We start from the raw sequence: 24580 nt of genomic DNA, 5'->3' as shown, positions 1-24580 counted from the left end.
GACTCTACATGAATGTCACAGTAAAACCGCCGCGCTTCTGCTTCTTGCAGGCATGAATGAAACCAAACCATCAACAACACTGCATGTTTACATCAAAACATAATTACAGCAAAGCATTACAGCATAAAAATGTTATGTGCGTTATATTATTTGTCCTCATGTAGCATCCTACATGAGGACAAACAAAGACGGATTTTTACCTGTACACAAGTCAACATGGAACATGTTTATTATAATCATAACAATAAAGATCAAACTGCACCCTCTAGTGGTTAATCCTGATCCACCACAGGGCAACTGTCCAATCAGCGACTGTCAACGTGGATTAGACTTTATAAAGCCAATAACCTAAATTATGTTGGTGGTTACTATGAATTAGTGTTAATCACCAAAGCGGCACAGCTAACATCTAATACAAGCCAAGAGAGAAACTATAATTGTTTTGTTTTTTTTGTTTCACTCAAAAATATTGATTAAAAAAGGAAAAATAAAAGATTTTTTTTACCCGCAATGTTTGTTCCAACTCATCCAGAATTTGTACTTCACAAAAGTTCCCAGTAAATGAGGTCAAAGTAACTCAAAATAATATTAAAAAAAAACAAACATCAGGTCGATCACACAGATAAAACAACAAACCACCACAGACTTCAATTCAACCTTTATTATCTTGTTCTTTTCCGCTTTAAATTAATTTCCTCTCCTTTTTGTAACATCTGAAATAAATGAAAACATCCTGAACAGGAGTGATAATAAAGACTGACTTAATTTAAATTGATACATAATAACAAAAAAGAAACAAACAGTAAAACATAACAGGTAATGTCTTTAACGTGTCTGTAAAACACTGTTCCAGCTCAGCTTGGTATGGTAGGATTTGGCATCTTAATAGAAATGCCTTCAGTTGGTTGCTTCGTCTTAAAAACAAAATATCATTCTCTTATTGCATTTGACAGAAGAAAAAAAAATACAAACAGGAACAAAATGCTGCTAAAAAACACAACTTAAGAGACGTATGCAATAGTGCCAATGTTTTTGAACTTTTTAGCTATCACAATATCCGGTGGTCAAGCACGCAAACGTGTACACACACATCCACACACACACACACACACACTCTCTTTCTCTCAATGCAAGCTGTCAGATAAACATCTATTCACTTCCCTGACTGAAGCAGAAAAGTGTTCAAAAGCAAACACACACAAACACACACACACACACACATCTCATGAATCTCTCATGGACAAGAAAGAAAAAAAACAGAACAAAACAAAAAAAAACATTCAACATTGTAGCAATAACACAGACACTCCCGATATAATCATCATCATCATCATTATCTTCATCACTTCCTCCTCCATTCGGTCATACTGTCAACACTCCTTTCATGCACACACAGGCAGGCAGGAGGGCACCTTGTACAGCGAGTAAATAAGTGATCATCATTATCATGACAATATAGAATAACCAACTTGATTTCTCGAGTAAGAAAAAAATACAATAGCGAGGTCAGTGTTTGAAGGAAAAAAAAAAACAAAACAAAAAAAACAACAAGGACATCTCTGGATTTCCACAAAGTTTCACACATTTGTCTTTTCTTTTAAAACAGAAAAAAAAAAGATAAACAACCGATGTACATCAGCAAGGAGATACAATTTTGCTTGTCAAATATAAGAGCAGTGTGTAACTGATGAGAAGGTATGATGCTGCTGACATGGCGGGCGGGCGGCCGCTGGGTGTTAGCCAAGGCCACTGCTGTTGTAACATTTAGTCGTCCTGTAAGGTCTGTGTAGTTGTTATGTTGTAGCTCTCTTTCAAAAAATGGAGGGATTGTGGAGGATGTGTCAACAACAAACCCAGAGGCATATAGTGCAAGTTTGGCTAATGTTGTTTTTGTTTTGTTTTTTTTGTTTGTTTGTTTTTTTTTTTTTTTTAACCCTGGGTCCCATGTTGATGGCATATTTCCACCAAGGTAGAGGTGTCGGTACCTACTAAAAACACTCTTCTTCTCCGTATCTCAAAAGGTTGTTGATCGTCCGTTTGACTCAGTAGTGTGGCGCTGTCCCAAAACTTTCTACAAACTCCAGATCCTTCCCCACTCTCAAGCTTCCGAACGTGAGAATTCGGAAGTACGCCAGCCAGGTCTAAGAGGGCTCAGTCTGCAAGTCTGAATTTTGAGATTCCACCATTAAATAGTAATACAAAAGAAAAAAAAAAAAAACAACAACTGTGGCACACTAAAAACAGCAATAGCTAAACTTGTTGACATGTACGACTCTGGCTGAGCCTGTCTACAGTGCATGCCTGAGTGATCGGGTCTCTGAATGCAGATGGTGGGATTTGGAGTAAAAAGACAAAGAGCTATCCAGTTGAGTCCTAAAGAGTTTAATGGATTTCCCCTTTTTCCCCGGTTCAAGTTTTACTGTTGTCTTCATTTAAAGTTAAGCGGTTTCATGTGTGAACGTAATGTGTGCATGTACTGCATGTAGCCTGTGTGTAGTATGAATGTTAGGTGACCAGTGTAGCTTGAATTCACGTCACCTCTGCATGTAAATAAACACAGAGTGTGACATATGTTTTATAACATGGGTGTAAAATGTTTGTGTGTGTCAGTCGGCCCCTCAGATGGAGTCGGCCCCCCCGCCCAGCAGGTCCCCTGGCAGCAGCGAGGCGGGGCTGCCCATCTGGTGACGATCCTCAAGTGCCGGGGAACCCCAGAGGCTACTGCTGGGATACCCCGCCCCGCTCATCCCACCCATCCCTCCCCACAGACCCTGCCTTCCGGCTTCCACACCTCCAGCTCCGCCCACCCCGGCCCCGTTGCTGCTCCACTGGGCGAAGATGCCCAGCCCGGGCCCCTGGGTGGCAGACTGGTCCGATGAGCTGCCTGTGCTGTCCAGGCTCTGCCATCCGGAGCTGGCAGGCCCGGCTCCTCCGTTTCCTGCTCCTCCAGCTGTGGAACCTCCTTCTACTCCTCCTCCCCCGCTGCTGCCTCCTGCTCCACCTCTCTCGCAGCTCCCTCCGTTACCGTTAGTCCCCACTGCCGAGGTTGCTGTGGGTCCAGAGCCCGCAGAGCCGGAGGTGGTTCCTCCGCTCCCTGCTCCTCCAGCCTGGGAATGTGCAATGTAGCGAGCCACATCCTCCTCGCTCACAAACTCCGCCAAGATGGTGGTGTTACCCAGAACACACCTGTCAAAAACAAAAACAGTTACTCACGAATGTTGCATGTGTGGGCGATAATTATTAGAACCTTTCTGTTACAAATTTTAGTCAATGTTAAGTGTTTTTCTTTGAGTGAATTAAAATATCTAAACCACCTTTCACATGGATAGTTTTACCATAAATTAAGCTATAAAAAGATGTGATACCAATTATTTATGAGTTTTTTCATTCCAATTCAAATTTCTTATCAAGATACAGTACTGCATGACAATGGTCTTAATGATTCTAATGTGTGATAAACTCTTCATAGTGGCACAGTTTGAATTGACTGAGGTGTCCCTTGAGCTAATCAATAACAAGATGCTTCTCACCTGCAAGTGTTATAACTAGAGACTACAAGTCTATAATCGTGCTACATTTGGTAATTTGACACAAAATACAACATATGGCTGAGACTGATGGGAATGTCATTAGTTTTGGTCATAAACCAAAGTATTGGTGAATATTAAAGGGGTCACCAAAGTGATCAAATTCATACCTGAGGTGTAGCAATTATTGCCACTTTTAAAGGTTGAAATCTAAAATTTTAACAAGAAGGCTTAAATCAAGTCAAGTGCTGCAGAGTGCTAAAATTACTCATTCCACAAAGATAGTGGTGTCTGAGGTATAATGTTTGAGTTAAACAAGCCAATCGGTACATTTTTATCATTAGAAAAGTGCAAAGATGTCTAATCTTGACAAATCATCTTAGGATGATTAGGATGTTATCAAAACAGCGGAGTCAGACTTACATGTGGAGTGCACTCTGGGCTTTGGCTGCTTCCTGTTTGGAGCCATAGCGAATCAGAGCGGTGCCCTGGGTCAGGCCGAGGTGAAAGGTCAGCAGGGGGCCATGTTGCATGCAGATGGTCCTCAGGGTGGAGCCATCAATCTGCAGGAAAAGACATGGGGTACAAAAAGTGAAATTCAAGGGATGAGTGATGTGTTGAGGTATGAAATTCAAAGCATGTTTCCCATTGGAGTTTCACTGGTCTGCTCTGGTTTTCCCTCCACAGTATTTTCAGTGGTTGTTTTTGTATAATGCCTGCGTGTGTACCTGTGGTGTGAGATTGCTGAGCACCAACCAGCAGCTTTCCCGAGAACTGCCGTCACTCCAGGTTGAGCCTGCAGGGAAAGAGCAAACAGAAAAAAAAAAAATCTGAGTGAGACTTTTCCACATTCCCTGTAAACACAATCCCACTCTGTTTTCCCCCCTCGGCTGCTCAAATATAATGAATGATGAATAACTTTCTCTGGTGCTTTCGCCGAGGCTTGGCTGCTCTTCCAGATCAAATATAAATAGACCATTAAGTTCAAAAGAGCACTGTGTTGTATCTGAGCAATCAGAGCCAGTTGTTTTATCCCCTGTGTACATTTCATTCAGCTGAATATTTCAACAAGGTGGCTGAATGAGAAAAAGGCACAACCTTGTAACCATAACAACATGAAAGATGTGTTAGGGTATTACCAGTGGTGCTCGAGCCACCGCCCCAGCCCCTGCCAGCCAAACGAGGGGCTCCTCCTGACCACGGGGATGGCGATGGCTGCTTTTGACTGGCTAGTCCTGGAGGTGGGCGGGACAGCTGGGTCTGGCTGCTGCCGCGACTGGCTTTCCAAGACTTGTGTCCGATGGGCTCTGGGGGCCAGCTGGTCTTGTAGTCTGTGTACTTTGCTGTAGAGAGACAGAGAAGTGGATGAGGGTCTGGAGGGGTCGTATACTGGTAAATATGAAACTAATAAGTAACAATATCAGCAGGGTTTCCGCTAGTGTGTTGCAAGCCTGGCCTGACTTGAACCCCCACTGGGCCTAAGCATTTGGGAATTAAATTTTTTTTTTTTAAATTTATTTTAAGATGTTTTCTAAATTAAAATGTGTTATACAAGTAGCGTAGCTCCTCTAAGGAATAGCTCAGTGCATTGTGAGTGTGTGGTCGAGAGAGAGAGCGTATGTGACGGTGATGCTGCAGTGCACACAGATGTGGGGACGAGCCAGAGGACAGCCGCTGCTTAGGCCATATTCAGACCAAATCAGACGGTGCGGCCCACCACCGCAGGGTCGAGCGGAGGTGTGTACGGGTTGTAGGCGTATTTATTTGTGCTCTGGAACTTAACCACTGTGAAACAATCAGAAAATAACGTTTTATTGATCTGATTCACCAGCTTTCTCCCTACCAACGCTCTCTCTCCATTCACTCTCTAGCTTGCTGGACCACAGCTTCTCTCTCTTTCTTTTAAAATGAGTCGGAAAGCCGACAGCAAAGTCTAACTTTACTTTCAACGTTATCATACGAAGAGAAATGTCCTCCTCTCCTCCTAGTAACGTCTTTGTACTCCGTCATGGCAGAGTTTACTGCTCTAATCAGTCTGATCTCTGGCTGTGATTGGCCACCGCAGTCTTCAGCCGCAGTGACGTCGGGTTGCGTTTCTCCAAAAGTTGACTAGTTGACTCTGTCTCAACTTTCCAGCCACAGTCCTGTGCAGCGCCGCTGCGGCAAAAATGCCCGCAGCCAAAACACACTACCCCCATTCAAATGAATGGGAGGACTGGTGTTTTCGCCGCACCGCCTGATTTGGTCTGAATACAGCCTTAGAACCAGAACGGGTGCAATCCGCCTGCCATCTGGAGAGAGCAGGCTGAGCAGGCAGAGAGTGGGAGAGTTTCTGCCGAAAACAAGCACCGAGACCCGGGGAGACATGAGCAGCTGCTCGCTAACAGCTCTGTGTGTTTATAGCAGAGAGCAGGAGGGAGCAGAGACGTCTCCCTCTGCTACTCTGTGCTACGACTCTGCTCCTACGGACGATCACGGAGCAGACACAGTTTATAATTGTAGCATCCGTCGTACAACTTATTATTTATTATTATTTAACACTTTTAGTATTTTACAAATTATAGTTTTTTTTATTTGATGAATGTGGGTATTGATATGTGAAAATCAACTAAATGGGTTTTATCTCTATTAAAAAAAAAGGCAAAATGACGGTGGGGCCAGTGGGCAAGTGTGGTAATTGGTGCCTGAACATCGTGAATCACTGGCAACACATTTACACACATTAACACATTTTGCTCAGCCGCCTCCCCCCAGGCCTAATAACTTCTCTGGCAGAAACCCTGCATCAGTATTAAGATTTAAAGTCATTACGTCAGTCTCACATGGCAGGAATTCCAATCTTTTTTCTTGACATATTCAAATAACTTATCACTCAGCAAGAGACATGCCCTTTTCTAGCAAAACAATTCTCCGATTATAGAAACTCGTTTTAGAAATGTTGGATGCTGTCCACATTTGACTACTAACTTGTCAAGCTGCTGTGACATCAAAAATTATTACAGATGAATTATTTCAGATTAAATTATTATTAAGACACATGTAGGTTGTGACTTCCATCATTCAGTTAAAATTCCAAATACAGATTAAAGATGGGGATAATGTGTGAGAGAGAAACTGAAAAGCAAGACTAAGCAACACAACAGGCCAGAAATAAGGGTCTAGGGGTGTGTGTATGTGTATATTTGTGTGTGTGCGCGCGTGTGCTTTTACCTGAGTTGTGTGCGTTGTTGAGGGGACTGTCTGAGGCACTGTAGGGCCAGGCACCAGGTGAAGGCAGTAAGGTGTTGAGGGGAGGGGTGGAATCTGCAATAAGAGGCACCAAGCAACAGCGTTAACCGTTATTTCATTACTGAATGACTAAAAACCACTCCGACAATCAGACTGAAACTCACTGTACCACAGTTCACCGGAATCATGTTTTATTTATGGAGACTTGCTTAAACAAAAAAAACATATCAACAGAAACAGAAAAACATCTTCCCACGTACAATATGGCCATAAATGGTAAAACGAACTGCTAGATACTGTTGTACTAAACAGTGTCGCGCAATGGGATGACGCAGAGCAGCTATAAAATACTTACCAGTATTGTCTTGTAACAACTGGTGCTCAGTATCGTTGAGGTTGGGGGACACCGCGTTTCCCATCATGCTCCCCGGAGTCATGTAGGGGTCGGATTCAGGGTCAACGCGGTCGATTCCCTTCCAGGGAACACCAGGCTGGAACTCTGAGGAAGATACACACATGCGGTCTGTTGAAGCCAGAGAGCAGGTGGAGTAAATATGAGACGCACTGAACACAATACACTTTTAAGAGAAGCTGTTCCTAAATTATTCAGCTACAGGCAACGAAAACACTGAGCTTCTTTTAATAGGCTCAGTGTCTCTGTGATTTCTTCTGGGATCCTCCATCTTAAGTCATAGATGTGTAGTCATAGTGATAATTTGTCACTCACCAGGGGGCCAGCTGGGTGTGGTGGTAGGCTTGGTACTCATCTTGTTGCCAGGGGTGCGATGCCAGTTGTTACCCAGCCCGTCTCCAACCATCATGTCGTACTGAGAGTAGGGCGAGCCCCCAGGCATCTTCATGGGGGTGACAGGACCTGGGAGGTTGCCAGAGGGTGACAACATATATGTTACATCACTGAACACCAGATGGGTTCACAAATCCCCTTAATATGTGACTTCACATCTAATCCCATTAACACTATCGACCTCAGCACCCTCACGCTCCATATCTTATCAAACACAAGAGTTGTACAAATAAAATTTAAAAATCTGACGTCTCACCATTTTTGTGGAATGCGTCCTCAGATGGGGAGGTGTCTGGGGAGGAGTGTCCCTCCATCATCCATTTGAAACGGGACTGCTGACCCCCAAGGTCCTTCATGCCCCCAGGGCCGCCCACCACAGAGCCGCCCAGGTCAAGACCTGGGAGGTTCACACCAGAACCAAACCCTATTCACAGGCAGACACAGAGAGAACAGAGAGAAAGATGAAGAGGATTGTTTAATAATTATTTAATTATTGCAAGAAAACATTCAGTGCTTGAAAAAAAGAACCCTCTAATCTACAAAAAAAAAATCAAAATGAATCAACAGAAAAAGTAAAAATAGAATTAGTCACAGTGCTGGCTTAACTGGTGATCTTTAGGAAATGTAATGCAGGCACACTGCAGTGGTATGAGGGCTTAATGCAAGAGATCAACCACAGTGGTAAAAAAAAAAACACAATGCACTATAAACAGTTAGGTTTCTTCACCCTTAAATAACTGTGATAAAAAGCATGGCAGCTATGTTTCACAAGTCTTTCTTCACAGTGAATGGAACCAGCATTGGAACAATCGCTCACCGGAGTACGGCCCAAGTGTTTTCTGGTGGAGGTCAGCCACAGATCTCGCCAGGCCTGGGTGGGGCAGGGGATCAGCCCCGGGCAGTTTGGCACCCCCTCCGCCACCTCCACCATGGTGGGAGGGGGAGAGTCTGGAGCTGCCGCCTAAACCCCCGACCTGCTGCTGCTGCCTCTGCTGCTGGAGCACTGCCATGATCCTGGCCAGCTTATAAGACATGACAAAAGCAAGAGTCAACTGCTAGGAAATAGAGGAGGAGAAATGAGTGGGTGATATTTTGCGTAAATGTGTGTGTATGTGTGTACCTGTTGAGGATCAGCCTGCTGCCGCACATTCGGCGTGAACTTCCTCTGGTTTTGCAGCAGCTGCTGTTGCTGCTGTTGTGGCTGCTGCTGCTGCTGGAGGAGGAGCTGACAAGCCTGAGAGAACACAGACAGAAAGAAAAAGAAACCAAGGAGTGAGACAGCAACAGAGACAGAAACGCACCATACACAATGTTGTTAAACCTCTGCACCTTCAAACGCATGTGTCAATAAAATCCTATGTACATTTAGTGTCATTTTATGGCACCTCTGGGAGGTTGTCGTCATCATCTAAATATTTGATCAGTGAGTCAGAGCTTAAATGAAAAGCATATTTTATGAAAATACAGACCATAAGTGTGACAGTGTAATCACTGCAGTACAATGCTATTTTGAAGACATTTGATTGTAATAGGGTGTCAACACAGTTTCATTTTACAAAATCTGTATTTTAGATTTTGACTGTGAACCTTTTCCATTGACTTCCAGACTTAGCAGACCTGTGATGTAACCCTGCAGTGGTTTTTAGAGATATATTGTGCTGCTTCTCACCAGCTGAAATTGGATGTGAGGTGGGTAGATGCTGCTGAGCATGGCAATATGCTGGGGGGACAGCTGTGGAGGGAACACACCTCCCCCGACTCCTGCCACTCCTCCCACGCCGCCAACACCCCCCACGCTCCCGCTGGGAGGGGGCATCTGCTTCAGCACGGAGCCTGGCACCTGGAGACAAACGCAACGGCAGGCAAGCACACCTGTTACCACAGAAACGCTTTGGTGCTGTAACCAGTAGCAACCATATTAGCTTACTGCTTCTCCCCGATTAACATTGATTCTCTTTCATGTTCTCATTAGCTGGTGTTAACAAGTGACTCGACCCAAGTGAGTGAGTGAAATTGATTCAACTCCTATCAAAGACATGCGTTTCACTTTGTATTCTTTAGAAGCAAGCGGGAAACATGATCAATGTTGTCCTAAAGAGTGATTATGCACTACAGGGACTTCACTGGCTAATAGACACCATGCCTACAGCCAGCAAACCACTCTGTGTAAGCTCATAGAAAAGAAGAATTGGACAATTATATGTTATATTTAAAAGTACACAGCATCAAAACAAATCTGTGAACCATCATTTTACTGCAAGTTTGCACCTTAAAATTAATAGGAAGGTGTATGATTTTTTTTAAATAGCTGAAACATGCCAACAAAGTCTATAAACATACAGTGTAAGCAAATCCCATCCCATGCTATTGGTGTCTTAGCGGTAAACATTAACAGTAAAGATGACTCTCCCCACAACCAAACCTGTTTTGTGCCGTCAGTCAACCCACACACTTCCTGTGTCTATGGTAAATGTGAAACAGACGGCTGAAAAGGATACTGATCAGCAGAATGAAAACACAAGTTGCAGTACCTGAGGTGACAGGAACTGATGAGGCACTTGCGCTCGTATCCCTGGGGACTGGTTTATGGGTGGGACGCTGGGCTGGTGTCTTGACTGAGCCATCCCTCCGCTACTGCCAAAGATACCGTGGCCGCCCTGTGATCGAAGATGGGAAATTAAATTACAGAGAACCCGTAACAGCAGACACAAAAATATACTGATAGAGAAGAATGCAACATCAAAGTGGAAGAGGAAAATTTGGGGGTATATTTACATGATTATCCTGTGAAAAGGGAAAACTACAAGAACCTAATGTAAAGATGGTAGGACGGAAACGAGAGGAGCGGTTATCTTACTTGTCTAAAGGGGATAGTGTGGTTGAAGAGGGAATGGGGCTTGTAGACAGTGGGTGGTGAGTACAGAGAGCGAGGACCCTCCTCCCCAAGGCACCCATCTTGATTGGTCATAGGCAAGGTCTGTCACAGTGACAGCCAATGGAAGACAAATTTAAGTGGTGGTGAAGGAGAGGGTAGGGAAAAGTTCAGACAAGGAGAAATGGGGCAGACCGGGAAGAAAAGGTAGAATCACAAGAGGAAATAAAGAAGAGTGATAAAGGACAAAATGTTATCTAGACACAAGAAAGACACAAGAGACAAAGACTGCTGAGGTTGGCAGTGAGGCGCTACCTTGTCGTAGTAGGACCCAGCATCCCCAGGTGCTGCCTCTTTGGAAACAGGTGAGCGATAAGACATCCCCCCTCCTCCTCTTCCTCCTTTCCTTATGTCTCCATTGTAATCCGTCATTCCCATGCTTCTTTTTTCTGCGTCCATCTTCTTCTCCTGGAGAGAACCCGGAGCCAGGTCAATGTTTGGGCCACTGGGATCATCATTCTGTCCAGCAGAAAGGGCCACCATCACCATTATGACCATCACCATCATCACCATCATGTAGGGAATTACAACCTGCTAAATGCCTGTTCGTTTTGGTTAATTTAAGTAATAAGTGCTAAATAATACTAGATATAGTATAATAATAGAAGATATAATAAAGCTGATGAACAGGCATTGTGCAGGTGGAAATTTCCTCCTTTCCTTGCCACAATAACACTCCATTGACAAGACTTACCAGCAGCCCCATGTTAGAGAACTGTCTATTGATGGGGCTCATCCATGAGTCTCCTCCGCCAGCCTTCAGTGGACCCTAAGATTTCATACAAAGTGAGCAGAGACAAAAATTTCAGATTAATGTGACAACTTTGCAATTTGTATCTTGACTGTTGATTGAAAAAAAGAGTGGGAAATTCAAAAAGCTAAGTGAGGAACTAAAACTTTTAGTTAGTTTATCTTTCCTTTCAGGACAAAATGCACTCATGACTTTGGGCAGTACAACTCCTCAAAATCTGAACTTTCTCCCAAGGGCCTTTGTCTTCTGAGTAAAGGTTAAATTTTTGGCCATGAGATTTATTTCCCCCTCCAGTAACCCACCTTGTTGCTGGGCTTCTTTCCAGTGTGGCTCTGTCCCCAGCCCCCGTTGCTACCCTGTCCCCAGGACGAGCCGCTTCCCTGGGAGCCGGTGCTGTTCCACATGCCGCCTCCCTCCTCCTCCTCCTCCCAGCTCGAGTGACGCGAGGCTGCCACAGAGGCCTCTTTGTCCCCCCAGCCATCTTGCATAGACTTTGAACCTGCGGCAGAAAAGAGTCACAGTTAAAGCCATTATCACAATGTGGAAACGTAATTAGCAGATCTGAAATTGATGTCCATATCCACAAATATTTAGTTTTTATTTTATTTTCTGACCAGATTTGATGGGGTTGGGAGTAGGGTTTCCCCAGCCCGTTGTCTTCCCTCCAGCGTCATCAGGGTCTCCCCATTCAGTAGGTGTATCGCTAGGTTTTCCCCAAGCTGCTGTGCCATTGTCTACTGTAGGACTAGTTGGAGAAGTACCACCCCAACCTGACGGACCTGCAGACACAAAAAAGACCACACAGGTTAAAGTGGAGAAACATGACACAGACCCTTTGAATAAGGACATGAATATTTACCTTAATGAAAGTCCAATGGCTGGACTTCCAAAGTACATGCAGACTTAGCCGTTGCTAACTTTGATTATGTAGTCTAATGTCAGCTGAACTATTCTGCATGTTTACAGGGGTTAGCACTGGTGCAGGGGTTTAAAATGCTTAACAAAAGGACTATGGAAACACTCCTCACATGAACTTTGTGTTTTGAGTTTTGGGCTTGATGTGGTGTGGCACATTGATCCAAAATCAAAGCATCTTCTCTGCAGTCACTGTATTATCCAGAGAATATACACTCAGAGAAAATGTTTTCACTTCAGCTGTGCTCAGCTGGAGCACCCATGACGCTACAGTATTGCTGCTGACTATTGTCACTGTGGTTTAAGAGATGAAACTGCAGAGATAGCAAGCAGGTGACTTGCTGGAAAACTGCTATATTGCTCATGACTGAGTTGTAGCTTACTCTGAACCTCAATGCTAACCTTTAAATAAGCTGGATCAACATTTCCCAGCAAGGCAGCAGTCATAGCAGTGAATTTTGACTCCTTCATTTCACTATTATTTTCAATAAGTCGATAAGGAACATTTATCAAAATGTCTTATTATCTTGAGCTGATTCAGAAAAAAACCCACTGCACGACATAATTGGGGAACTGTTTTTAAACATTCAGCCTTACAGAAAAAGCTGCATGTGTGAATGCACATAGTCTGTTAAAGGACATGTTAAAAAACTTTCAAGTCTGTCTTAAAACAATAGTCAGGTGTCCATATGCACGTTGAAACAGGTTTTGCTCCCTGTAATCATTCTTCCTGTTCATACTGGCTATTACGAGAGTAATAGCGTAAGTGACGGGGGAAAAAATCCATAGTCCTCGCTCCATATAAAAATGTTAAGTTTATCAGAAACCAATATGAGAATTCAGCAATCTGAGTTGATCAAATCAAGTAGGGTTACTGTCTTTTTAGTACAAAATTCCCTCTTTGGGTTTCTCTTAACATGGTTACTCTGTTGAGTTGCAGTTGAAGGATTGTAACAAAAAGAGGAAATTTTATAGCCAAAGTAAATAGTAACTTTGAGAGATACCCACTTGGACAGCTGATATTTGCTCATATTTTCTTAATATCTAATGCACTGTTTACTTTATCCTTGTGATATTTGCCTGATGGTCATCATCTGTCAAACTTAAACAAACTTTTAATCAGTTTTACAGTTCTTGGGACCCCCCCACCTCCCCCGTGAGTGGTCAACTTAATAATATTGTCTTGGTTTCTATTAATGTTGTGCCTACATTACGGTGAAAGTTGTAAAACCAATTTACAGTAAAATGATAGTTGCTAGAGAGTCACCTTTAAGGGAACTGTCCACATATCTAAGTATTATCTGCTAGTTGGGACCAGACTGGTTTACTGCACAAGATTTTGAAAATGATTGTGATTTTTTAAAGTCATGGTCAGACAGAGAAAGACAGCAAACAAGCAAAAAATAAAAAATAAATGTTGAAAAGAAGGTTTGCTAATTAGAGTGTCTTTCCGTTACTGAGGATTTTATTAGGCCCCGCTAAAGTCAAACAATTAATTAAGTAAGCGTTCTTCTTCTTTATGACAACTTCAAAATCACAATATTGTCAAATTCACAGTTTCAAGTGTCTCACCCATTGCTGAAGCTTTCCCAGGTCCATGGCCAGTGTTGAAGTCTCTGTTACCTCCAAGCCCTGCAGCCTGCCTGCTCGGTTGCTGCTGTATTGGAGGTCCCTGCTGTTGCTGCTGCTGTTGCTGCTGCTGCTGCTGCTGCTGCTGCTGCTGCTGCTGAGCCTGAGCCTGTGCCTGTGCCTGAGCCTGAGCCTGTGCCTGAGCCTGAGCCTGGCCATGTGGCTGCTGGCCAGCAGGGGTGCTGTTCTTATCCCACAGGTTGACCGGCTTGTAGTTGTAACAGGTTGGGTCTCCCCATGCTGATGTTCCATCATCTATCTCGTTCTTCCTGCTTATGGACTGCGGTGAGGGTTCCTCCCAACCGCTTGGTTCAGATCCACTTCCTCCTCCAGGGCCACCTGGGATTGGCCCCGAGGTCCAGCCTGAGCTTTGGTTCTGGTTCTGGGCTTGGGAGATGGGTTTTCTCCCCCCGCCCCCTTGCATAGCCCCTTGGTCCAATGCTTGCTGAAGCTGTGGATGCTGATTGCGGGGCTGTGATTGTTGCTGTTGCAGTTGTGCCTGCGGACCTGTGATGGAGCCCGACTGGCTGTTTGGCATCTGGTGCATTTTGTTTCCTCCACTCCAACTTTGATGGGATTTGGACCCCATGCCCCCGACAACACCCATTCCCCCTCCTCCACTCCCTCCTCCCCCTGTGCCCCCTGCTCCCCAGGTTCTCCGGGGAGCACCCTCATCCCAGCTTCCCCAGCCACCCGCACCTGAATCCCCACCTGAGTTTCCTCCTCCATTCTTCCTCTCATCTTCCCAACCCCCACCTCCGTTATTTGATTTGGACTGTTGCTCTCCCCAGTCCCTACCTGCCCCAACTTTCTGTCCTGATCCCCACCCACCTCCTCCTCCATCCCCTCCCATCTCTTTCCACCCCCCTGTCCCTTTCTCCTCCTGACCTCCACCCCAGCCTCCACTCACTGGGTCACCCTGTTGGCCAACCTCACCCCATCCTCCATTTCCTCCTCTGCTGTTTCTCCATTCCTCATTCCCCCAACCTTTGGCCTCCTTGCCATCTCCAGACCCCATCCCTCCTCCACCCCAGCCTGTAGTCTTCCCCTGCTGGTTATGCCCTTGCATTACCCCTGACCCCATAGCAGGTCCTGTTGTGGTCACTGGCCCAGATTGTGAGACGCCAAGATTCCTCATGTTGGGGCCTGAAGGTGGTGGGGCTCTCCCAGATATAGAGGCCCCACTACTGCTACTGTTGCTGCTGCTCTCCCAGCCCTCTCCAGAGGACCCAGCAGATGGAACCATGGAAGGATTGACCCCTGGACCCATAGAATCAGTGATTAGGGTCCTGGATCCACCGGAATACTGAGAAGAACCACCAAGAGAAGATGGGTGTTTCGATGTAGCTGATGACGATCCACCTTTACTCTGTCCTCCGTGATCTTCCAAGTCCCAGGCCGTGTTCTGTCGGATCTGTGTTTGGCCCCAGCCTGTGTTGGATAGGACCCGAGGGTCCAGATCAGACCGGCTGAGCAGGTTCTGTAAGGCACCTTCAGCACTGGGTGCCGTGCGGCGAGGACGACTGTTACTGTTGTTCGGCTCACTTCCGCTTCTGGAATTTCCACCGCTGGATGAAGATCCTCCTCGTGCTCCCTGTCCTCCTCCACCCCCACCCCATTCCCCTGTTTCACTCTCTCCCTTCTGATTGTCCCAAGCTCTGGTCATAGCGGTGGCTGTTGAGGAGGAGCAGGAGGTGACAGGGGGATTGCCAGCTGTGCTGACCCCACTACTGCTGCTGTTACTGCTGCAGGCACCACTCATTCCCTCTCCTCCTGGATTAGCTCCACCAATTCCAGTGGAGCTCCCACCCCAGTCACCACCTGACACAGCTCTCTCCCCTCCTACTCCTGATGACCCCCACCCTCCCTGAGATACCCCGGAGGTTTGACTACCGTTTCCCCCGGTTCCAGCACTACCCCAAGCATTAACCCCACTAGAGGAACCCGGGTACCCCCAACCCGAGGTCCCATTATCCCCTTCAGCAGCTCCGAATCCCCCCGTGCCACCTCCTCCGCCCTCCCATCCATCAGTCCTAGAGGCACCCGTTTTGGAGTTAGCTGCAGGGTAAGAAGGCTGGCCTCTCCATGAGGAGGCAAGGCTGTGGTCTCCCACACTCATCCCGCCTCCTCCCACACCACGGTCCATTCCTGCCCCAATCCCTTCCCCCCCTGCGATTTTTGGTCCCGCTGATTCGCTGTCCCACTTCCCCCCTCCCATCTCTCTGTCTCTGGATTGCATTTGGTGAAGTTGGTGCTGATGGGTGCTTGATTGATTCACAGATAAAGGTGGGTGACCCCCCAACACCCCAACCGTCCCAGCTCCCAGCCCCAGGGAAGCAGAGTTGTTGGCAGACAAAGACCCTCCAGGGCCCTGGTGATGGAAGGAAGACGGACCTCCTTCTGCTGCAGCAGCAGGCCCATCCTGCTGCACCAGGGCAGGCCAGGCCGAAGGGTTGGCATTTGGATTGAAGTTGGCACCTGGAATCCCACTGCTGCCGTCGACGGGGCCACTGGCATCATGGCTCCCTGGCACAGCGGAGGCTTTGGAAAGTGAGGAGGGCTGTTGTAGCAGAGGCCCAGCTGCAGCTACTGTATTCCCTCCTCCAAGATGACCCTGGGAGGCAGCCGTCCCCCATGCCACACCGTTGGACGACTGCATACATTCATTGGGCAAAGAGAACAAGGAAGTGGGTGAAGATTGGTTGCCAGAGGCACTGATGCTGTTCACAGGCATTCCGTTGTTGCTGCTGCCCCCTCCAGCCACGGTGAAAGAACTTCCTCCCCCATCATTGCCAGCGATGCTAGGCCACTCCTCCAGGTCGTTGCCATCGACAATCACCTTCTCCCTGCCCTGAGAGGAGGTTTGGCTGCCTGAGCTCGCCCCCCACATGGAATTTGCATAATTAGAAGTAGTAGTAGAAGCAGCAACTGATGATGAGGTGAGGGCCAATGAGGAGGCAGCTGCACTGGAATCTGAAAAGGTGAATCCCACAATAGAGAGACTTTAGGGGTCAAAGAAGGAAATGTTAAAAAATCATCTAAATAATCTTCAAATGAGAGATCTATTCTAAAAGGTGATCTACAACACTGCTAACACCTACCTGAGACAGCAGCCATGTTTGCATTGGGGCCGTCCCCTCCTCCTCCCCCTCCCAGCAGCATGGAGGACAGTGGCGGTTGACCCCTCTTCAGTAGCACTTTATGGTCCTGCTGGCAGCGGAATCGCGGCGGCACTTCTCTCGGCATGTAGCGGGGTTGCTGCTGAGGCGCCTGGGCTCCGCCTCCGCTACTTGTACTCCCGTTTCCAGTAGCACTGGGGCCGCCAGCGATGGAGGAAGAACTGGTGGTGGAGGTGGGCTGTCCGTTGGCCACCGCCAGGCGCTTGGCATTGTTGCCACCCTGTGACTGGGTGGCAGCACTGCCAGGGCCCGAGGTGGCTGGGGATGGAGAAGCAGAGGGGGTGGGTCCAGGGCTGGGGGAGGCAGAGCTGCTCTGAGTGGCAGGAGATTGGGCAGATGCCGGCTTGGTCAAGTCTAGCACTGTGAGAGGGGCAAGGCAGAGACAGAAAGGAAGGGATGGCGATGAAGTTTTGTGATTATAGCATCCACCTCACATCTAGACCTCAACATATATACATACATTACTGTGCTGCTTACCTTTGTTCTTTTGTTCTGTAACCTAAAATGAACAGAAAAAAACAATAGTTGCTAAGTCATTCCTCTATAAAATCATCAAACACAAAAATACATTTAATTTAAATGTCAAACCTCAGTTAAATATGAGCTGAGCAAAGGTGAAAAAGAAAGTATAAAACAGGAGACATCATGAGGTTCACAAGAATGAAATGTGATTATGGTTAGAGCAAGAAAACATTTTCCTAGCTCTAGATCTGGCAGAATAGTAAATATATCATCAATTCAAGATCCTGTAGTTGTTGACACTTGTTGTGTCTTAAACAGTATTCTGCTTACACAAACAGACATAAACCAATATGACCATTTGGTTTTCTTCCCATTAGTTCCACCTCATATTTTCAAAGCAATTTAAAAACTTCCCCCAGGTCACTGAAATCTTTCAGAACTGTGCTCAATGCACACTTTTGTTTTCTAAGAAAAACTATGTTGGTGAATTAAATTTATCCAACATGTACAAGACAGCGATACAAACTAAGTAAAACACAACCAATTGCAACAAGTACCATATTTTGACAAACCATCATCTATTCTATGCCACCTAATTATCAGCCACTTCCAAACAATTACTTATTAAGTGTTGCTGGTAGATGTACCTCCAATAGGAGCGAATTTACTTGGGACCCTTAATCAGGTATCTTTTTATGTCAAGCCAAGTGACAAAATGTTAAAAATTATCATTTAGATATCTTAAGTTAACTGTACATATGCTATTTAATGGTTGTTGAACTAACAGTCATATCACATATACATGTTCACTATTTGTTAGCTTTTAAGCAAGTTGGCTGGGCAGTGTCCATGTATTTTAGTGATCCAACACTATCAATCACCAGATTCTATTTAATTTTGAGTGTATTGATGGTCCAAGACTATTACTGAGGAAACCTAAACAATTGACAAGATGAACATGCTCACCTTCTGAGAGGCTTCCCTTTTCCTTTTATCGTCTTTTTTCCTTTTCTTGTCTTCCATGAACTACCGCTCCTGTCCTGATACTCCTTTCTTCTAGAAGGACAAGAATGATATTCCAAAATGTGGTCATTCATTCACCATTTCACAGAGTTGCTGCTCAAAAAACATACACAAATGGTTAATGGTGACTGCAGCAAAAGATTCAAGAGAAAAAGACACCATCGCAATCGCTACATAGCCATGTGAGCCTCCATCCATGTGTGTAAGCGACAATTTGACTGCATGCTTGATAGGATGAATCAGCCATCAGGTGCTAGAGCTAAGAATACTGCTGGACATGTGGGCAACAAACACAGTAATTATCCCTACCATAAGCACGCACAATACTGTAAGCTGATCACACTTGTAAGTTCAACCAATTTAGACAGTTTACAAGGAGCTCAATTTAGTAAGCCAACTCATCTTGTCAACAGACTCACTCAATCTATATATGGTTACAGATAATCATAACAAGAGACCAAGTGAAGACTCATGCTAGTGCTTTGATTGTTTCTAAGATGGAGTGTGAGCAAATCTTCAGGATTAGGCCCAGCTGACACAAGGCATACAATCCAAGAGCACCCAAACAATGATACCAGTATATTAGAATACAACAGTAAACTAATGCCAGAGAATATCTAACTGCATATCACCATGTTGAAATATAAAATGCCGATTTAATAGCTCTGATGTTTCAATGAATATACTTTCTGAACATCCACCTAACCCTAACGGTGCCTGTGTTCAGTTGGTTTCGTTTTATGCTCAATGCCATAAACACTTCCAGCAGGTACGATTCCTAGATTCACGGAAAACTAACCTGACATCCTTCCTGAAGCATTTCTGACCTGAGGCCTGGCGCATCAGAAACCACACCTGATTATTACTGTTATTGCAGATCTGCATTAAAGCTCTGTCCAGCTGCCCTTCAAATCACTGCTGTGAGCTATACCAGCTGATGTTACCTTACCTGTTGTCCCGTCAACGTTATCTCGAGGCTCAGCAGCGTTTAGCTGGCTAACAGCATTAGAGGATCGGAGCCACTGGTTGCTAAAAATGGAAAAGTCTTCGCGAAATTAAAAGGCAGAAAGATGATTAAAGTTGCTCCAGCCGAGCCTTGTATAAAGGTAAATAGCTAAAGCACATCCACTCATGTCCTTACAAGTTTATACAAGCTACAAGTTTAACTGGCAAGCTGCTGAAAACATATTTCGTCGATGGCTAACATGAAGGAAGGAGTGGTTTCTGCCCATACTTTGTAAAATACGCACACACAGAGGGAGAACAACGCGCATATAATAAGCCAGTTAACGACATTAAACAGTTGCCAACGTACCAACGTACATTTAGCCCCTAATGAACATACAGTCCTTAACAGCAAATACACCAAGCCTTGAGTCACATACCCGCCTCTGCACAACGACAAATCCTGCTGATGCTACCGACGTTAGCGAGGTTAGCTAAGTTATATACTGCCAGCAGCTACAAGTAGCTAACGGCGTTAGCCTGGCTAGCAAGCGCAGTGGCATTACATTAACATACGTATTTGCTGGTGTTGGTGAATTTGCATGCATGCATACACACATGATAAAACTGTAAAACGCTTTAAAAAAAGATTAAACATCTACTCACCTCAAGAATCACATATGAAGAGAAGCTAGCGCGCTAGCTAGCTTAGCTAAAGTGCTTCAGTGCGATTTTTCTTTTTCTTTTTTTTTTAGCTTCTTTGAGGCATTCGTCGAGACAACAGCGACGCCTGAGCGGGGAGTCAAGTAAGTGGCAGGTGATGAAAACACACGCAAGCTTCTGGTTTTTAAAATAAGTACTAACGTTGTGATAGTGTGAACCCTAATGTGCAGAAAATGTTAGATTTCAAAGCGCTGTGGAGTCGGTCGGTTGACGGGCGGCCATTTTGCTGCTCAGCATGAAGCGTCTCCAACAGTCAGCCTGTAGCAGCTGCGTGAAGCCCTCTGACTGCCTCCTGCAGAGAGAGATGCGTATAAAAACACGCTTTTTGACCTTCATAAACTTTCTGACAGTCAACCCTTAACGCCACTGTGCGTGCTTCGTAGAGTAAACGCCCAAAATATTGAAGTAGCCGCTGAATTCATGATCAGAAAACAGTCAGTATATTCATAATAACTTTCTCTTGCAGGCATGGGTCCGAAAAAGAGAGGTGCAAGGAAAAGGAAAACTGAGGATGCCTTGAGGGAAGAGGAGGACACTGAGGATAGAGGAGACAGCAGGAGGAGGAAGCACCGTGGAAATAAGAAATACATTGGAGCTCATGTTGGCATTCAAGGTAATGTTATCTTGTTTAGATTGTCCTGTACTTATTTAAAGACATATTGTCACTGCTCTTGTGTGGCCTCTCCCTTTTAGGTGGGATATGGAAGGCAGTGGAGTCCTGCACAGAGATGGGTGGCAGCTGCTTTGCCCTGTTTCTGGGCTCCCAGCGGTCCTGGAAGAGGCCCGCTCTGGACCACACAGCTGCAGCCAAGTTTCGGGAGCAATGTTCCCTACAAGAGTTTGACCCAGCTCACATCTTGCCCCACGGGTCCTACCTGATGAACTGTGGATCTCCTAAAGAGGGTTTGTCAGGGCTTGACTGACTTGGATGACATGTTGACCTGTCTCTCTTCCTCTCTCAACCTCAATTATCTGCCCCCCTCCTGTCTTGCATTGGTTATTTCATCTGTCCAACATCATCCCCTGTTCATGTCTGACATCCTCCTCTGGTTTGTGTACCGTGCTGCACCCAGATGTGTTTGAGAAGAGCCAGGCCCTGCTGGTGGATGAGCTCAGCCGCTGCAGCCTACTGGGCCTAAACCTCTACAACTTCCACCCTGGCTCCTCCCTGGGCTCCATCACCACTGAGCAGTGTGTGGACAAGATAGCAGGAGCCATTAACCACGCTCACCAGCAAACACCTGCTGTGGTCACAGGTATGGGAGGTGGACACAATAACAGAAACATAACATAACAATTTACCACAGTGCAGTAGCCCTGTGGTAAATACCCTTTTGATAAAGCTCAAACATCTGCAATTTATTGAGACTGTCAGGGGACTTGATACAACTCAAAACCTATTTTTATTGCTTCATTATGGTGTGAAAGAAATCTGTTTTGATATTCTTTATCCTGTGTTGATGAGGGTCATATTTTTGAAACTGTTCCTTTTGCTTAGGGAGGAACTACTGCAAATCATAATTTATGCATGTCTAAAGTTTCTAAAGATGTTATTTGAGTTGCATACCAATTAATTTTGTGTCAGCTTTAAAACAGGTTTTATAATCACTATTTTAAAAAAATGAGTCTCGAAGCAAACATCAAGAAACTTAGAGGTAAAACAAGGCCAGATAGTTGCAAATACTGCAAAATTATGTAGGTTGAAGAGAAAAAATGTGTAAAAAATAAATAAATAACATACTCCACACACACCTCACTAACATCGACCTGACTCACAGACACTTAATGAGATATTTGCCCTATAACACTGCAAACTACAGCTTCAACAATTACAATAATTTCAATATACACCTCTTGATGGTCTTGTCAAACAGGGAACATTATGAGCTTCACTGTAATAGGAAGTTACTGCAGGGCAATGCTTTATTAAGGATTTGAATCTCAGTGTAGCGAGAGAACTTGGCAGTCGCAGCCAAACCCAGTTAATGAGTCGATCCCTTCGCATATAATTAATAAAATTAAGCTTCAATATGTTTTGAGCCTCTTCAGGAGGATTAATGTTTCACTACCACAAGTCAATAATCTCAAAAATGAAGCGGAAAAAGCTTTTTCTGTCACATCACCATCTCGTACAAAACGATTTGACCTTAGATTGACTTTTTCGATAATACATGACTTTCAATGCGTAGAACTGACTGCAGGCTTCACACTGTTGTGATTCATGGCACCGACCACAGTCCTTTTGACCCACATACCCCAAATGCCGCTGGTGTGACAAGAATACACTGCAGTGGAACGCCAGAAAAAACACTGAAGCAATAGCAAAAACTGCCCCCAAGCTTCGGGAATGAACAACCGCTGCCAAACCAATTAATGTGTATCAGATATTTTGGCAGGGTGGATAAAATATTATTTAGTTGAATGTCAGACTAACAGTGACTTCTTGTCCTCTCCGCTCCATGTGGTCAGTGTTGGAGAACATGAGTGGCCAGGGCAGTACGGTGGGTGGTAAGTTCTCAGAGCTGAAGAGCATCATAGACAAAGTGGGAGACAAGACCAGAGTTGGAGTGTGTCTGGATACCTGCCACGCCTTCGCAGCAGGTGAGTGACACCTGCTGTTGTCCTTCAAAATCATCAAATCAGTTCAAAAGTCCCTGTCAGCAATTGGTGTTCAGTGCCATTTCTGCCCCAAAGATTATGGTGTAAACCTACAATCTGCTGGATATCCAAAATAGAAACAAGGTTACTGTTTTGACGGTTCCTGTTTCTTGTTGTATTTAGGATACGACCTGGCTGCAGAGGGAGGGGTGAAGGCCATGCTCGATAAGTTTGATCTCGAAGTGGGGCTCCACTATCTTAAAGCCATCCATCTCAATGACTCCAAAGGTACAGCCAGGAACCCAAATAATTCAGATACAGATTAGCCAAATGGTTTATTCTGCTTTAAGAACTGTTTGGGTTACCACTTAAATTTCTTAGCAAGTTTTTCTGAATTCTTGTCTTTGTTGTGTCTATCTTTGATTGTGATTTGCAGGTAAACTGGGCTGCAATCTCGATCGCCATGAAGACATTGGTAAAGGTCACATCGGAATCTCTGCTTTCCGAGACATTGTCAACGAGCCCAGACTGGACAACATCCCTCTGATCCTGGAGACACCTGGACGGTGAGATAACTGCAGAGACGAAGGGTCTGTCTGTGAACAACAGATATTTCTACAGATTCTAAATCACAAAATGGGAATATAGAGAAGAGTATGCAGTCTTCTTTTCTGGGTATTTAAAGGAATAGTTTGACGTTTTGGGAAATACTCTTATTGTTATATTATATTGAGAGTTAGATGAGAAGATTGATGTCACTCTCGTGTCTGTACGGTAAATATTTAGCTTGAGCTGGCAGCGGGTTAGCTTAGCTTAGCACAAAGACTGGAAACGGGGGGAAACAGCTAGCCTGGCTTGGTCCAAAGGTAACAAAATCCACCTACCAGCATCTCTAAAGTTCACCAATTAACACGATATATCTCATTTGTTTACTCTTACTACTAAGTGTAAAAAACAACAATTCTGTGTCTTAGAAGGAGGGGGGGGGGGGGGGCGACAGCTGTTAGGCAATCAGCGGAAACTCCCAAGAAGTTACAGTCAAGTCCCAGCCAAGAAATAGTTTTAGTAGAGTTTTAGGGCGGATTTTGTTATCTTTGAGTAGAGCCAGGCTAGACGTTTCCCCCTGTTGCCAGTCTTTATGCTAAGCTAAGTTAACATCTGCTTGTGGTAGCTTCATATTTACCATACAGACACGAAAGTGGAGTCGATCTTCTCATCTATCTCTCAGTAAGAAAGGAAATAAGTATATTCTGAACTATTTGTGACAAACTATTCCTAAAGTTAAAAAAACAGTAGAGTTTAAAAACATGTATGTATTCTATTATGAGCCATTAAAACTCAAAAGTTTTTGGTGCAGTTTTAACATGACTGTCAATGTCCTTTTCCCACAGGCCGGGATTCGAGTATGCTGAGCAGATTGAACTTCTCTATTCCCTCTGTGAGAAAAAATAAAGAGCATACTTGCTGATTAATAGCCACTGCTTAAGTGAAGCCTGCAAAGCCACATAGCTCACATATATGCTGTATTTGTCAAGGACCAAAGGGTGGTGCAGCTTATTCTCACACAAATCAGAATTGATTTGGTTGTTAATCACCATGTGAATAGTTTTAATACAAAATGTTATTTTTCTGAATGAACATATGTTGAATAAATGTTGTATTTTCCTCATGAAGAGTTGTCTTGTTCATGCTGAGCCATTAGGGGGCAGCAAGATCACACAAATATAACACAAACCTAACTTTTCAGTGTTTTGAAGGATGCAGGCAGAGATGAAAATGTATGAAAAATCTAACTTGCATTCACATTTAAGTTTGGCAGTCCTATTTTTAATGGGGCAGTTTGAACTTTTTAGGACATAATGT

General features: G+C 44.8%; 2 protein-coding genes across 11 annotated transcripts; one reads left to right on the top strand and one right to left on the bottom strand.

The window, feature by feature from the left end:
* Positions 1-646: 646 nt before the first annotated feature.
* Positions 647-20222, bottom strand: tnrc6ba (trinucleotide repeat containing adaptor 6Ba). 5 transcript variants are annotated; one of them, XM_044338003.1, is made up of 22 exons: positions 20063-20222; positions 18395-18484; positions 17444-17465; positions 16889-17326; positions 13731-16760; positions 11858-12022; positions 11546-11742; positions 11187-11261; positions 10748-10900; positions 10418-10537; positions 10092-10217; positions 9230-9400; positions 8681-8794; positions 8378-8582; positions 7817-7984; positions 7483-7629; positions 7111-7254; positions 6738-6830; positions 4667-4870; positions 4256-4323; positions 3951-4090; positions 647-3186 (listed from the first exon to the last, which is right to left on the bottom strand). In XM_044338003.1, the coding sequence occupies exons 2-22, from the start codon at positions 18449-18451 to the stop codon at positions 2619-2621; spliced, it is 6405 nt and encodes a 2134-aa protein (XP_044193938.1). In that variant the 5' UTR covers positions 18452-18484; positions 20063-20222; the 3' UTR covers positions 647-2618. The 5 variants fall into 5 exon arrangements, with proteins under 5 accessions (XP_044193938.1, XP_044193935.1, XP_044193936.1 ...); XM_044338000.1 differs by having other exon boundaries at positions 10748-10951; positions 20063-20221; XM_044338001.1 differs by having other exon boundaries at positions 10748-10951; positions 18395-18481; positions 20063-20221.
* On the top strand, positions 19474-24390 carry si:ch211-141o9.10 (probable endonuclease 4). 6 transcript variants are annotated; one of them, XM_044338011.1, is made up of 9 exons: positions 19474-19557; positions 20152-20202; positions 20586-20732; positions 20813-21022; positions 21193-21375; positions 22589-22720; positions 22901-23005; positions 23154-23283; positions 24109-24390. In XM_044338011.1, exons 3-9 carry the CDS (start codon positions 20588-20590, stop codon positions 24167-24169), a joined length of 966 nt encoding a protein of 321 aa, XP_044193946.1. In that variant the 5' UTR covers positions 19474-19557; positions 20152-20202; positions 20586-20587; the 3' UTR covers positions 24170-24390. The 6 variants fall into 6 exon arrangements, with proteins under 6 accessions (XP_044193946.1, XP_044193947.1, XP_044193943.1 ...); XM_044338012.1 differs by having other exon boundaries at positions 20152-20213; XM_044338008.1 differs by lacking the exon at positions 19474-19557 and adding an exon at positions 19631-19885.
* Positions 24391-24580: the final 190 nt, after the last annotated feature.

Source organism: Thunnus albacares, chromosome 20 (assembly GCF_914725855.1).
Source record: "Thunnus albacares chromosome 20, fThuAlb1.1, whole genome shotgun sequence".
Classification (NCBI taxonomy): Eukaryota; Metazoa; Chordata; class Actinopteri; order Scombriformes; family Scombridae; genus Thunnus; species Thunnus albacares.
Note: the sequence above shows the minus strand (reverse complement) of the source record. Positions and strands in the feature narration are given on the sequence as shown.